This window comes from Chelonia mydas, chromosome 11, assembly GCF_015237465.2.
Source record: "Chelonia mydas isolate rCheMyd1 chromosome 11, rCheMyd1.pri.v2, whole genome shotgun sequence".
Taxonomy (NCBI): domain Eukaryota; kingdom Metazoa; phylum Chordata; order Testudines; family Cheloniidae; genus Chelonia; species Chelonia mydas.
In genome coordinates this window covers 59,796,550-59,810,147 of record NC_051251.2, presented here as the reverse complement: position 1 = coordinate 59,810,147, position 13,598 = coordinate 59,796,550, and the positions used below count along the sequence as shown (strand labels likewise).

General features: G+C 37.8%; 1 protein-coding gene across 3 annotated transcripts in view; it reads right to left on the bottom strand.

The window, feature by feature from the left end:
• NBEAL1 (neurobeachin like 1) overlaps nucleotides 1-13,598 on the bottom strand; it is a 126,262-nt gene that overhangs the window by 97,334 nt on the left and 15,330 nt on the right. For all 3 annotated transcript variants that reach the window (XM_043525735.1, XM_043525736.1, XM_037913057.2), the window contains exons 3-6: nucleotides 12,556-12,647; nucleotides 5,986-6,147; nucleotides 4,342-4,423; nucleotides 3,270-3,397 (exon numbers count right to left, since the gene is read on the bottom strand). In XM_043525735.1, coding sequence (XP_043381670.1) covers nucleotides 3,270-3,397; nucleotides 4,342-4,423; nucleotides 5,986-6,147; nucleotides 12,556-12,647 — 464 coding nt within the window. The remainder of the gene's footprint in view (nucleotides 1-3,269; nucleotides 3,398-4,341; nucleotides 4,424-5,985; nucleotides 6,148-12,555; nucleotides 12,648-13,598) is intronic.

Below are 13,598 nucleotides of genomic sequence, written 5' to 3'. Positions count from 1 at the left end.
TCTGCCCCCTCCTCTGCTTCCAATTTCCTGTCTATTGTAGAAGCCTCACCTATCCCTCACACGTGATGTTCTCATTAATTAGCTACCTCCAGCCTAAAGCTCCCGTTCGCAGACTAATTAGCTGATTTGGCCCACCTGGCCTAAATCCAATCTTGCAGGGCCAGTGTAGGAAGCACACCCCATCACACCATGTAATGAGGAAAGCGTTTCCTAGAGATTGGGAATTGAATCTCCATCTAAAACAGAATTTCCTACACTTTGTGTTTGCTGCTATAGCAAAAAGGTTGACCTCTGGAAATCCACAAGCTAGGAATATTTTGTTGAGGACACGAGAGTCCAACTCCCATTCGTCATTTGGAAAGACTACTCAGGTCATCTGCCATGGTGTTCTGTATCCATGGGAGGTAAGAAGCCAAGATGACTCTCCGCTTGGCTATGCGCCAGTTCCAAAGCTTTATCGCTTTGGTACAGAGTGAGGGGGAACGTGTTCTGCCCTGATGATTGATATACTACACACATGCTATGTTGTCTGGCATGATCTTTTTGGACTTGATTTTGAGTAAGGGAAGAAAGTGGAGGCAAGCATTTCTGACAGCCCTTAATTCCAACAGGTTGATGTGAAAGAGCTGTTCCTGTTGTGACCATTTGCCTTGGGCTGTGCATGGGTCCAAATGGGCTCCCCATCCCAAAAAGGTAAGCATCCAATGTTAATAAGAACGTAGGGGGATTCCAGCTGAACAGGATTCCTGCATAAATTTTGGATGGATTCATCCACTAGGTGAGTGACTGTAGAATCTGACTGGATACAGATATCTGTGTTTGTTGGGTACAAAAACAGTACTGAGCCACCCCTGGAGATGTCAAAGATACAAAATGCCAGGTTGCGTCACAAAAACACAAGCTGCCATGCGTCCCACAGCTACAGACATGTCCTTGCTGGAACTTGAGGGCTGAGCTACATACACGCTTTGTATAAGGCTCTTTAAAGCAAGGAATCTGTCAAGTGCGAGATAAACTTTGCTGATTACTGAATCCAGAAGCACTCCTATAAAAATATTTTGTTGGGTAGGGGGTCAAGATCGATTTCTCAAGATTTATCTTCCTTCCTGAACTTGTTTGAACTGCTTGACCATACCTCATGATATGACCGACTCTTGAGAAGCCAGTCATTGAGGTAGGGAAGACAGTTATTCCTAGATGACAGAGGTATGGCGCTATGACTACAATGATTTTTGAGAATACAATGGGGGCAGATGAAAGGCCAAAAAGTGTAGTACCCAATATGGGTAATGATTGCAATTGAAAGTGAAATGAAGAAATCTTTTGTGATAAGGATGAAGTACTATGTGGAAATAGACATTTTTGAGGTTGAAGGTCGCAAACCAGTTGCCAAATTGCAGGAAGGGAATTATAACTGCTAGGGAAAACCATTCTGAATTTCAAATGTTGGACATACTTATTCAATTGCCTGAGACGTACTATTGGCCTCCAACCCTCATTTTTCTTAGATATCAGAAAATATCTTGACTAGAACCCTTTTCCTCTGTATTGAAGTGGAACTGGCTCTATGGCTCCTAGACTCTGGAGTGATGAGATCTCCTGTGTCAGCAACTGTTCTGAGAGAGGTCCCTGAAAAGGGATGGGGAAAGAGGTTGAAACGGTAGGGTGGAGGTAAATTGGATAGTATAACCTGAAGTAATGGCCTCCAATACTCATTTGTCCAATGTTATACCTTCCCATCTTTGATGAAATAGAGAGGAAGTGACCAAATTGAGAAAGGGGGGTTGTGTCGTGCAGCTGATAAAACCTAGTAACTGGGTGGTCTGGTCTCATGACCAAACCAGCAAAACTGGCGTTTGCATGATGAAGGCTGGGATAAAGCAGTCAAGGTAGTTGCAGGCTTTTTCTTTGAAAACCTCAGCCTCTTAAGCCAGTGCTTCCAGGTGGGAAATAGAGCAGGGCAGGATCTTTGTGCTGATTGAGACATGCTAAACTTCCTTTTGCAGGCATGTATATCCCTAACAACCTAAGTGTTGCCCTAGAGTAGGTTATGAAGTGAGTCATCCACAGAATCTGCAAAAGCTTCTGGCCATTGAAAGGTACATTTTCCACAGTTGATTGATTCCAGTGAAGCTCGTCTCTTAGTAGTAGTATTCTTTCGTACTAAGCCCTTTTCTGCTGAGGTATGGGACTTAGTTGGAGTCTTAACATGCTTCATGGTTCTTGAAGTACTCAGAGCCTCACTAGAACACCTCTCAGGGCCTGAGGTCTCCGTTGACTGGATCTTATTTGATAAGGAGCTCTCTATTGTTTTCCTCCACTTATCTCCTTCCTTTCCCCATATTTTGGGCAGTTGTAGTAGGGAAATTTTTGTTATCCCTTGGAAAAACTGATGGATTCATAAGGCACCATTTTCTGGGAAAATAGGAAAGCCACTATAAGAAATTATTACTAGTAAATTTTCAGATGAAGATTGGGCACATATTTGATTCAGCTATGGAGGTCATAGTGCAACAGCTTCCAACTAAATGCAGAGCCTTTTAAATTTTGTTTTGACACTGAAGTAATGAATATCACAATAATGCTAACAAAATAACATCTGTTTTGTAAACAATAATTTGTATACTTGAAATGTTTAATAAATGTTTTAAAAGTAAGCAGGAATATGTAAAGATTTGTAACAGATTAATTATTTCCTCTCAATCTCTATTTTTAGTACTAAAATAAAGGAACAGGTAGCATCTCTAGCAAAATCATACACTATTTCAGGTCATTAGAACCCAGCATAAAGCATACATTGCTAATCTGCTTCTAAACATGTACCTCAGGAAGTCCTCAGCTGGGACCCTGGCTATCTATTCTCTCCAGAACTTTCAAATAACAAAACTGGGTTTTTATTTGATGGAATTGGATAGATTAGTACTCCAATACTCTTAGTGGCAGTGTAGTACAGAACCCTAATAATTATCAGTCTGTTTCATAGTATTGATTTTGGTGCAAAGAGATACTTTCTGGATTCCTTCATTCATGTTTTCAATACAGAACGTACCTTTGGGGAAGCTTATTGGTATCAAATCTAGTCCTCAGTGCTACCAATACCAGTAGCTGCTAAAATGCAAGAGCACAAGTGTATCAGTGTAATTATGTCTCATTTCAGCTTGGTGTGGGGTGACCATGGTTGTGTTGAAACCATTAAATAGAGCTATAGTAATATTTTAAAGAAATTATCCTTACAATATTAGAATTTACCATATAAGGTAAATACATACCCTGCAATTTGCTGCCTCCAGTTTCGATACGGATCATAGAGACTTTCACAAAAAGCCAGTGCATGTCTTACAAACTCTTCTACAGGCGACTGATCTGCCACTTCTTTCTCTTTTGTTTTACTTTTTAACTGAGAGAAAAGAAACAATTATGATCAGAACGATTCTAGGAACGCAAATTTTGTGAACAAAGAAGTCCACTGACGGAGTTAAGGCTGGGATTCTCCAGAGACCTTAAGGGTGTTGGGCATCCGATTCTCACTGACTTTCAATGGCACATTTGAACCTGTCTCGCTTAGGCTCCTTTGAAAATCCCAGTCCAAGCTTTAATTCCTTCTGCTTTATTGAGATATGCAATATACAGTGTACTAAAAATAATCATCAACTCAAAGGTTCTACTGTCTCCATGACATACGTGCACAACATTCACTGACGCTAATGACAATTTCACATGTACACTGTGGGGAACAGACCTCCATAATTTTAAATATTCCCTACCCAAATACTTCCTAAGTAGGGCTGACATTTCAACATAAACTGAAGTATTGAAATCACCTCCTAACTAAAGAAACCAATTCTTCTAAAATAATTCTTTTAACTTCAATTGCTTAGAACACATTTTAAAACTGTTCTATTAAGACTTTTCAGATGCTTGTAAATAAGCCGTGAAAAAAAAATGCATTACTGATCAAGAACAGGGATCGCTACATATAAACATGCAATGATTGAGCCTTCTCTTCAGCCTTTTTATTAAATTCTACACTCATCCAACTTAGAATAAATTCTGAATACTTGGCTCTTCTAGACTACTCTCAACTAAGGATTGTAAAGCCCTTTTGTATATATAAATAAAAAGCCTCAAATCATTGCAATAAGGTGGGTAGGTATTATTGTTCTGATTTTAAAGATGGAAAACTGAGGTACAGAAAGAATGTGTGACCTGCCTAAAGTCACACAAGAAGTTTGTGGCAGAGTTAGGAAGAAAATCCAGACCCCCTAGCTCCCAATCTTGAGCCCTCAATCCTCTTTCTGTATTTCTAGCAGCAATGTATATGAGAGTTGTAATTCCACGTACCTGCTGAATGTAGAGTGTAGTCATGGTGATGATATGGTTAATGTAGGAGCAAGTCCCAATCTCTTCCACGTTAGCCAGATTTCTGTAGGAGCAACATGAGCCACAGTTGTTTGTATATTGTAATATTATTTGAACAGGCCTCTGAAGCTTTTTTTTTTTAAGCATTCAATATAAAATACACAAGTGTCAATATTTTTAAAATATCGACAAAAATAATACACTGTAATGTTTATTCATCACACATTAATATACTATACATATTTGCCTTCCAGCTAGAAGAAAATTAGAGGACAGTCAGAGCTCCAGCCATGTCTGTTTTATCTGGAATCTCAGATTTCAGAAGTTAAATTGATTCACAGAGCATTCTAAATAAACAAAGAACTCAGAAATGGAATCTGATACCGAAGACAACAATTATTCCTCTGACATCACGAAGAAAACTGGTGACTTAGCCACAAATGGTTTCTAAACTCCGAGTGAGTTTTCCAAAGGCCTATTACCAGTTTTAATTATAAAAAAGATAGGCATCTGAGTGTATATTTTTAGAAAACTAAACAAATCATAAAAGGCAAAAGAAAACCACTCCTGCTTGCATACTGTAGGTGTTACAAACATATTTCTCAACCCTTGAGGCATGTGAACTAAAATAAAGAGTTCAGTGACAAACAAGGATATTTTTTCCAAATGACTAACTAAAATTGACAAAGCACAGGAAGCTACAGTTACTACTGTTTCCTTAACTTATCTTAGAATTTTAACACAATTTGGGCACAACTGTCTCTTGCCATACAGTGCCTTTTCATTGTTCTGGCAGGGTGAAAGGACCACAGGGTCGGAAATGGCTCCTGAGGAATGCCCCCAGGAAAAGGAGATTTCTCTGGCCAGAGTAGAGCTGCGTCCTTTCTAGACCCCATCCTGAGGACATATTGGAGGTGACTGAGGAGTGGACATGGCCAGTGAGAGAGCTTTGCTCATTTTGTAGATATTCCTCAGGGGACAGTCACAGAGTGTAAATCAGAGCAGCTCTGTCTCAATAGACATTGTTAGAGGTAAAACTGTTGTATTCTAAATTATGTTAATGAACAATTTAAAATTTTGAAGGAATGGACATTTTTAGACCTCTACTTATATGGTTGTTTGGTATATGGTTAAGCAATATCACAAAAATTAAGATCAAAGTTTCAGAAGATGCCAGTAATATAAAATAAAATATTTCCCTAAACTATTTAAGGGACATGTAAATATGTTAAGAATGTGAATCAACTTTCCCTGGACAGTTCCCTTGGAAATTATTTCATGGCCAAAAACATATTAGCAATCTGCTTTAAAAAAAAATCAATCTTGTTTCTGTTATGTAACATAAATTTGGAAGTTCATATACACAGTTTAATTACAAATAATATGCTGTCATTTTCTCCATTCAATCCCTTTCTCATTGTGGTCTTCTTTATCCATATTACTGTTGGTTTTTTGTTTCATTATACCATGTGTGTTGACTGCAATATGGAGAGTCTCTGTCTCTACTGGGCAATGTTTTGTCACACTGTATGCGTATCAAAAATCTCTATCTATATCATTAAGTGAATCAAGATTTCCCAGACAAAACAATACACTGGTGAAAGCAGCAGCCAACCAAATAAATACCTGCAAAGTATAATAAAGAATTTGACAAGCAAAAGTGAGAGGGCTTGTTGCCCCTCTTCTAGTCCATCTGATATTTTTTGGACACATTGTAGCAGCTGAAGCCTCAGGACCTGCAGAATATTATCAGGAAGTAGTGATATTCCAGGAGGTACATCATCCACCCTTTAAAAAAAATACACAAAATAATTAACATATGCAAATGCATTTTTTTATTAATACATCTTGTGTATCTGTGTGCATTGTTTCAAGCCACTATAATACACATGTTCCTAAACTGGGGCTATTGGTGGTTCACAAACATTTGCTGGCAATCCACAAAAAAACTGCCTGGTCACATTTTGCCAGCTCTTCCTCCTTGTTCTCAGCTGTTAAATTGTGTTGAAAGGCAGCTAAAAATACATTAAATGGTTTTCTTAACGTTACTTTTCCATGTAAGTAACTGCTGTAAGAAAAACTAGGGGGAAGTGGTCTGTACAATCCCAAATCAAGGAGAAGGTGGTCCAAAATATATTTTCTATATTAAGGTATGGGCCACCCTATTAAAATTTTTTTTACAATCACTGGTATCCATCAAAAGTAACCAAATAAATACAATATTAACTACAACTAGCCACTGAAGCCCAATTACTAAATAGCCACAGTGAAATTCTTCAGTATCCTAATTATACAAGACACACAAATAAGAAATTTAATGGTAATATTACATGTGAGAAAACTGGAAAATAAGGGGTCTGGCAGACACAAATCCCCAGCAATCCATCTGATTCCTGGCACTTGGCTGGTGCATTAATAATTGCTGCCTTATCATTACTAGTTTCTGGAGATCAAACGAGGAAATAGATTTGTTCCTCTACTTATTTTTAAAAAGCAAAGAAACAGAAAGCACAGCACTGTTATGTTGGCACAATCAATGTATCAGAGTCCTGCCATGCCCAGACTTTACCCTAGGGAACCATTATGCATTCTCACCAGTTGATCGTCCTATGTTCAAAAGATTTGTGTAGAATATCAGAGAGGCTCAGAAGAAGAAAATTATAGACAAAAACAGCAGCAAGGCCAGAACACACAATACTGCTATATAGATTATTCTGGTTCAATAACATCCTGGAAATGCTCAGATGGGTTGGAGCAGCAACCTTTACTATAGACTCCTTCTGTCATTATTTCACTTGCAGGGAGTGCAGTTTTCAGTCCAAGAGCTGTTCATTCACTCTTTCAGCTGATGAAGAGATGCTCTGTGGTGTCAGCTGTCTGACTTAGGGAGGATACTTCAGGGAAACATCTGGTAAATGGTTATGGGGGAAATGAAGAGCTGGGCAACAACTGGAGGACCCAGCCTGCAACAGCCTTTAGTAAGAACCAGATATGGTAAGCGAGAGAAATCAACTGCCAAAATCAGGTCGAACTCCAAAAGTGGAACTTCATTGGGGGAGACACAAAACTACTCAGATGATATCTACCAATATTTAAAAGCAAAATATAGCACTATTTGGGGCAAAAATAAGAATATTAGTGCCATCTAGCTGAACTCAAAGTACTCATATACAGTACAGCTGTGCACACTCTCCTGATCCTTTAGAACGCTGTACAAGTGCTGTCTGAAGTAGACATACAGAGACAGAGCAACTACTACCTTCCACACAACCTCCACATAAGAAATGCATCTTTCTGTGAAGGCAGCCTTCTCTTTCTAGATACTAGTGTATATGCCCACATTTTGCATAAGCCAATGTACATAGAATCCTTTACAGGCCATGAATTTCTCCACTGATAATTTCAATTAATCTTCAGCCACGAGGCTGGACAAGTAGCTTTCCAAAAAGGCCAACTGTAGTTTCTCAGTAAGAGGTTTAAATGCTGCAAAGTAAAGTAAGCAGCAACTCCCTCATGCCATACACCCCCAAAGACAGGCTGACTGATGAGACAGAGGGAAAAAAAAGCCTCAGGGAGCAAGACTGGAAGTTATTACCAATTCAACATTTTCTGTGCCACTGGGGAAAAAAATTATAACAAGAGATTGTGTGCAGAGTAAAAAATGCACGTTTTTGTAGAGCTGCTCTGACTGAAAATATAATACACGTTTATTTGAAACAAGCAAGATTTCTTATCTCTCATGGAGCAAGATTTTAGCATATCACGGCAGCAAATCAGTGGAGGGTACATAAAGCACAGTATCAGCTTTTCCCAGTATAGTTAGCGGTGTAAACAAGACTATTTCAAAGGGGAACTGGAAAATCTTTTGAAAATCTGGTATTAACTGAAGTTTTGTGTCTTTTTTCTTTTAAAGACATGGGCCAGAAGTTCATCCACAAGCCAAGATAAAATTCTAACATGTGTACTGATTCACTAGCCATCTCATTTCCTTCTTCACAAATGTATATCTGAGCATAAGCCAGACCTGTTGAGGAAATCATAGTTAACACCAAGGGACTGCAACACAGGGCCAGGCCTGAGAGTAGCAGTACGCTCTATATTGCAGACTAAGCCTGGGGTCTGACTCAGGTTTGAGCCCAAGCACCCCTTCTGTCCACACACAAATCTCTCTGACTCAGGTCAATGAGCACTCTGGACCCAGTTCTAGGACCCTGCTACGAGTGTTGGTCAGAACCTGCATCTGACGAAGTGGGTGTTCACCCACAAAAGCTTATGCTCCAATACGTCTGTTAGTCTATAAGGTGCCACAGGACTCTTTGCCGCTTTTACAGATCTAGACTAATATGGCTACCCCTCTTTTGATACTTGATTTCCCTTGTAACTCAGGCCCAAGCCCTGTCATTTTACAACATGGACACAGCTGAAACCGCAGATCTGAATCAGAAGATCTGCAGAGCGCAGTATGATGCATTAGCATGGCTGAGAGACTTGGGTCCAGCAACTGTAAACCCAGAATTATAATGCTGTGTGGACACTCAAGCGCTGGCTTGGAAACACTGAGTCCAGAAGCCTGGATCCCACAGACATGAATTTACAATGCGGTGCAGATATACAATAGGAGAATCACTTGGAGACATGTGATGGCAGAGACAAGAACGGGGCTACACTAGAAGAGATTAGGAGAGGTCAGAGGTGCAATTCATTGGTAACTGTGAACTGCTGTCTTTAATGTCAGACTATCAGCAAATCATCAAAACCTGGAAGTGAAAGAAGTCTGATGGATCCGTGGACCTAATGTAGTTCTCTCATTAATTTTCCCAATCTTTGCATTAACATGGGTAAACAGCTTTAATCCACCACACTAATTGTGTGAATGGAGTCAAACCAGTCTCCAAATGCTGCAGTTTAAACAAATAGATTAGCATTTTTACAAAAGGAAGCCCACACTTAAAAATATAAAAGCTGCAGAAAATCTGACTTCACTTTTTAGCCATAAATTCCTGATAAATGTGCTATTTGTGTCTTTCATGTGTCCTAAGTCATTTTTATGTGGGTTTGAACCATAAAGTATATAAAAATATGTTTGATTTGTTTTTCAAGAACTTCCTTTAAGCTTCTTTGGTGTAAATTTAACAGCATGTAAGCCAAAAACAAAAGGAAAACTGATAACATTCAAATTGCCTTTGCAGTTATTACAGTTATTAAACATAACTTCTTCCCCATTCAGCAAGGAAAATAACCTCTAACCAGCTGGTAAGACTTTACCCTTTCAATTGTAAATATAGTAAGGTACAATAGATGCTTTGAGAAATGCAAAATAGTGGAGTGACAATCTCTCATGTTCAATATGCACAGATGTCAACAGATCTATTGTACTGAGAAGTACTCACCTTCCCAATGGAAGTGTTATAAACCCCACTGCTTGCATCTAAACTAGATAAAACACTATCAAACACTATAGGGAGCAATCGTGCTGAGGCATGGGGCTGCAAAAGAAGACCAACTCTACAACCCATAGTTCTTTCTCTGGTCTATAATAATACCTTACCATATATGTTTTATCCACACTTCCAGAACAAACAAATTAATTCAGAGTTTTTTGAGATACATATTACACAAAATGGGATTTTTCAGGTTCCCAAACTTGGCATACAAGATTTAAAAGGAAATATATTTTTATGTGCAGAAAAAGATATTCTTATAATCAGACCCACTTGTGGTATTACCCATCCAGATAAAAATCTCAGTAGCGCCAACTCAGTCCTTCATGCCTCAGGGGCAAGTAAATTAGAGTTCCATGAAGTCAGTTGTGTTTTGGTCTTTTGGCTGATAAAATTGAAGTCCCATATTCTCTTCATGGACATAAATCCCATGGCATTTTTCTTGAAAGTCGGGTGCCTTAGTTTGTTCAAAATATCCTCTCCCTGCCCTGTTCTGCAACACTCATTCCCAGCTGCCTTTCACTCAGAAATGTCTATCAAGTGCTGCATGCATATGCAGTAGCTGTAAATCATTTTGAGATCCTATCAGATGAAAGTACACATAGTGTCTTTCCCTCCCTCAACAATTCCTCATTTCAGCTTGCAGAACACAACCACTTCCAGGATCGAAGGGAGAATTAGCTTTTTATTAAAATGTATAAAGGGGAAGCAACTCTGGGACACACATTAGAGATTAGCTTTGGTACAAAAGAATGTCAGGGTGTAATGTGCAGATTATAAAGCGATATCTCCATATTTATTTTGAATTATTTGTTTCTGATTCTTTTGTATTTCTTCTCTTTGAAATACTGCACCATCAAACAGGTTTCAGAGTAGCAGCCGTGTTAGTCTGTATCCGCAAAAAGAAAAGGAGTACTTGTGGCACCTTAGAGACTAACACATTTATTTGAGCATAAGCTTTCGTGAGCTACAGCTCACTTCATCGGATGCAGTGAGCTGTAGCTCACGAAAGCTTACGCTCAAAAAAATGTGTTAGTCTCTAAGGTGCCACAAGTACTCCTTTTCTTTTTGCACCATCAAAGTTACAACATTTTCTAATGTATGACAAAATAAATCCAGAAGGATGTCACTAAGTGTGATTATATCTAACCGCAATCAGGGGCAGAAACAGCGATTTATTGTTAAAATGAACATAAACTGTCTCATATTAGGATATTTATTTCTGGCCATCAAAACACAATAGTCACCTGCCCTCTCCCTTATGTTGCCTAGACATTTTCTTTCTACATCTGTTACAAAATGAGTCCAATCCTGTACAATCCTACTCTTTTAGGTCACAACATTAATCCTGTCATTAATCACAGCAAAATACCAGATTTTCTATTGAGCTCTTGAAACTATCACTCTGCACACTATCATTGTTTTTGCACAGTTTATCTATATGTTTATGTTTTTTCCTTTTAATCTTCCGCCATGTGGCTACTGAAAAAATAAAAACAATTATGTAGTTCATGCACACTTCCAAACACTTCTAATTTAGTCTAGTTATTCCACTGTTAACATTTCTCATACTAAACTAGATGTTATAGAATGACAATTTAGAAGTTATACACTTTCTAGGCAAAAAATACAACCTTATGGGGACACATCTTTGCCAAAGCTAAACTGACAGACTATGCAGTACAAAACAGAACATTTTTAGTTTTTGTTATAAATTGGATATAATCAATTCTATATGAATATATTATATTCTCTGAGAAAAGTATTATTACACATAGCTAAGAAAAAGTACACTTTTAATCTACTAGGACCCAATTTCAGGGTTCAATGTTTCCTTGCAACAATTGTGGACATTGCTAATACCTAAATAAAACCTGATCCAACATTGATTGTAATGGATTTGGGACCAGAACCATAGTACAGGGAGCTTCATTCTCTGCATTCATCACTAGCACCTAAGACAGTGTAATATCAGCTATAGTACTATGGCCAACTCTCATGATTTTCCCCCCCGAGTATCACAGTATTTGGTTTTTCTTAAAAGCCCTAGTTCCTAAAACTTTCACCAAAAAAAAAAAAAAAAAAATTCTAGCCCTCATGGCTGTGAAGCAAAGTTTGAGAACATGAAGGCTCAAAAACCAGAAGGCATAAAAGAACCAAACATCTGTTGTATTTTAAAATCTCATGCTTTAAATCAATCTCATGATTTTTCAATGCTTGGGGCTGGTAACACTGCTGTTGCAGGACAATGTACAAAAGCCTGAACCAAGGTCTCAGCAGACAAGTAAAGAAGCAGCTTATTTTTACAAATTTTCAACTATATTAGTCAAATTTAGAATTTTAGCTCATCCTTAATATTAAAATAATCCCAGAGATTAAATTGCAAAACTATATCTACTATCCAGATCTTTCCCCTATATATTCTTTTAAGCCACCAAAATATTATTTGACACACCAGGTTTTCTGCAGAGTACTTATTTCAACAACATACAAAGAGCTGTAATAAGTAAATTTCTGCTAACAAAAACAAATTTATGTTGACGCCATTTCCTAGTTTGATGTAAATACTGTTTACCTAGTTTTATCATTAGCAACCCAAATTTGACCTTTAAAGAATGGGACTGGGAGTGCCAGTCAAGAAAAACTGACGTGGAACAAACAATTTTATTATATATATTTTAAACAGGATTTGGAGCCCAGACAGGTTCTCTCCAGATATCAAACACAAGATGAGCAGATCTGTATTTCTACATACCTAGTAGGAAGCTTCTCGAAGTCCACATCCAGAAACTGTTCATAGCTAGAAACAAAACTGTCCAGCCAAAGCTGCAAATAATCTGGGTCTTTCTGTGAAGTGAAAGGAACACATTAAGAAAAATTGTTCTGTAGATCATCAGTAAACATAACTGTATGAGAAACAGTATTGTTCACAATAAAGAATACATTTAAAAATATTACTTAAAACAAGTAATGAGGAAAATTAAATTTGATGGGGAAAATTAAATTTTAGTCCCAAACCAAGAGACTTTCATCAGAAATTCTCAACCAAGTTGAGCTCTTTCCAATTGGTTACATGTCCATTTTAGTACTTCTCTGCTTCCTGGTATCAAACAAAATATTTTAGACAATCTACAACAAGCCTCAAATACTCACCAGTGTCAGCTTCCTAAAAGATACTAATTTTTTTTAAATCAACATATCCTTACTAAAGAGATTTAGATAAAATGCTCTGTATTTTGCACTAGAGTTAATTAGGATGACACTAGATTCTTGTTTTAAGGAAGGTAACTTATTTTTTGTCCCATATCCCACTTCCTGTATCGACTCAATTTGTCCTGTATTCCAGCAATAACCATGCAAAGAATCATATATGGAATAAAAAAAATGTATAACACATGCACTGTATATAACTTCACACCATGACCACCACATTGGGGAGTGATCTCTATTAAAAATATACTTTTCCATATTTTTCAAAGTAGTACTTCATCTCCAGGTAATAAGGGGGTCAGCCTGAACAGGAATTATTTTTTGTTCCTCGTATTATGATAGCATGCAAAAGACAACTCTCAGGACTGTGCTGTACAAATACTAAAATCGTCCCTGCTGCGAAGACCTCATAATCTAAATAGACAAGACAAAGGGTGAGGGGAAAGACCAAGTGATCACAGAACGACTGGTTGACATGTTAGTAAATTAGTTTCAGTGTCTTATGGACAAAAAGTTTTTTGTGTAAAGGCATTAAAGACTCATTGGTAGCCTATTCTAAAGTAAAGTAAAAAAAAAAAAAAAAAATTC